General features: G+C 43.5%; 1 protein-coding gene across 1 annotated transcript; it reads right to left on the reverse strand.

The window, feature by feature from the left end:
- Positions 1-4: 4 nt before the first annotated feature.
- LOC108524641 (fumarate hydratase, mitochondrial) lies at positions 5-1,111 on the reverse strand (the record flags this gene model as incomplete). Its single annotated transcript, XM_017865717.1, has 1 exon — positions 5-1,111. A coding segment is annotated over exon 1 (1,107 nt), but the record flags the coding sequence as incomplete, so codon positions are not given.
- Position 1,112: the final 1 nt, after the last annotated feature.

A 1,112-nucleotide genomic window follows, 5' to 3' on the forward strand; every position in this document is an offset into this window, starting at 1 on the left:
TAATCATCATTGGCTTGAAAACATTCAACTCAAAATGTCCATTGCGGCCTCCGACAGTGACAGCAACATGGTTCCCTATGACTTGGGCTGCAACCATGGTCATTGCTTCACACTGAGTAGGGTTCACCTTGCCTGGCATGATACTGCTTCCTGGTTCATTTTCAGGCAAGATCAGTTCTCCCAGACCTGACCGGGGACCAGAACCCAGAAAACGAATATCATTTGCTATCTTCATCAGACTGCAGGCAGTAGTGTTCATGGCTCCACTGAGCTCAACCAGAGCATCATGAGTAGCCAGAGCTTCAAATTTATTTGGAGCAGTGACAAAAGGCAAGCCTGTAAGTGCAGCCACTTTTGCAGCAACGTTTTCTGCAAAGCCAATTCTAGTATTTAAACCTGTACCCACAGCAGTGCCTCCAGCTGCGAGCTCATAGATTCTTGGCATGGCAGCTTTTATTCTTGTCACTGCATATTTCACTTGTTGAACATAACCACTAAATTCCTGCCCAAGAGTAAGTGAAACAGCATCCTGAGTATGAGTACGTCCAATCTCGATAATCTGCGCAAACTCTTTGGATTTTGCATCAAGAGCATCATGTAACTTCTGTAGTCCTGGTAACAGTACTTCATGAACTTCTATTGCAGCAGCAATGTGCATTGCTGTGGGAAAAGTATCATTTGAGCTCTGGCTTTTATTAACATGATCATTGGGATGCACAGGTATCTTGCTGCCAAGTTCACCTCCTAACATTTCAATTGCCCTATTGCTAATGACTTCATTTACATTCATATTTGTCTGAGTTCCTGATCCAGTCTGCCGTACCACGAGAGGAAAATGATCATTTAATTTACCTTCAGCTACCTCATCTGCTGCCTTCATGATTGCATTAGCAATCTTTGGATCAAGACCATAATCCTGGTTTACTTCAGCAGCCGCTCGCTTCAAGATGCCAAAAGCTTTAATAACTGGGGTTGGCATGCGTTCTGTCACACCTCCAATCTTAAAGTTCATCGTAGATCTCATGGTTTGGGCTCCGTAATACTTATCATTTGGCACCTTTAGTTCGCCAAAGGTATCATATTCTATTCGGAAGGAATTTTGGCTTGCCATT

Source organism: Rhinopithecus bieti, unplaced genomic scaffold, assembly GCF_001698545.2.
Source record: "Rhinopithecus bieti isolate Rb0 unplaced genomic scaffold, ASM169854v2 repeat_12264, whole genome shotgun sequence".
NCBI lineage: Eukaryota > Metazoa > Chordata > Mammalia > Primates > Cercopithecidae > Rhinopithecus > Rhinopithecus bieti.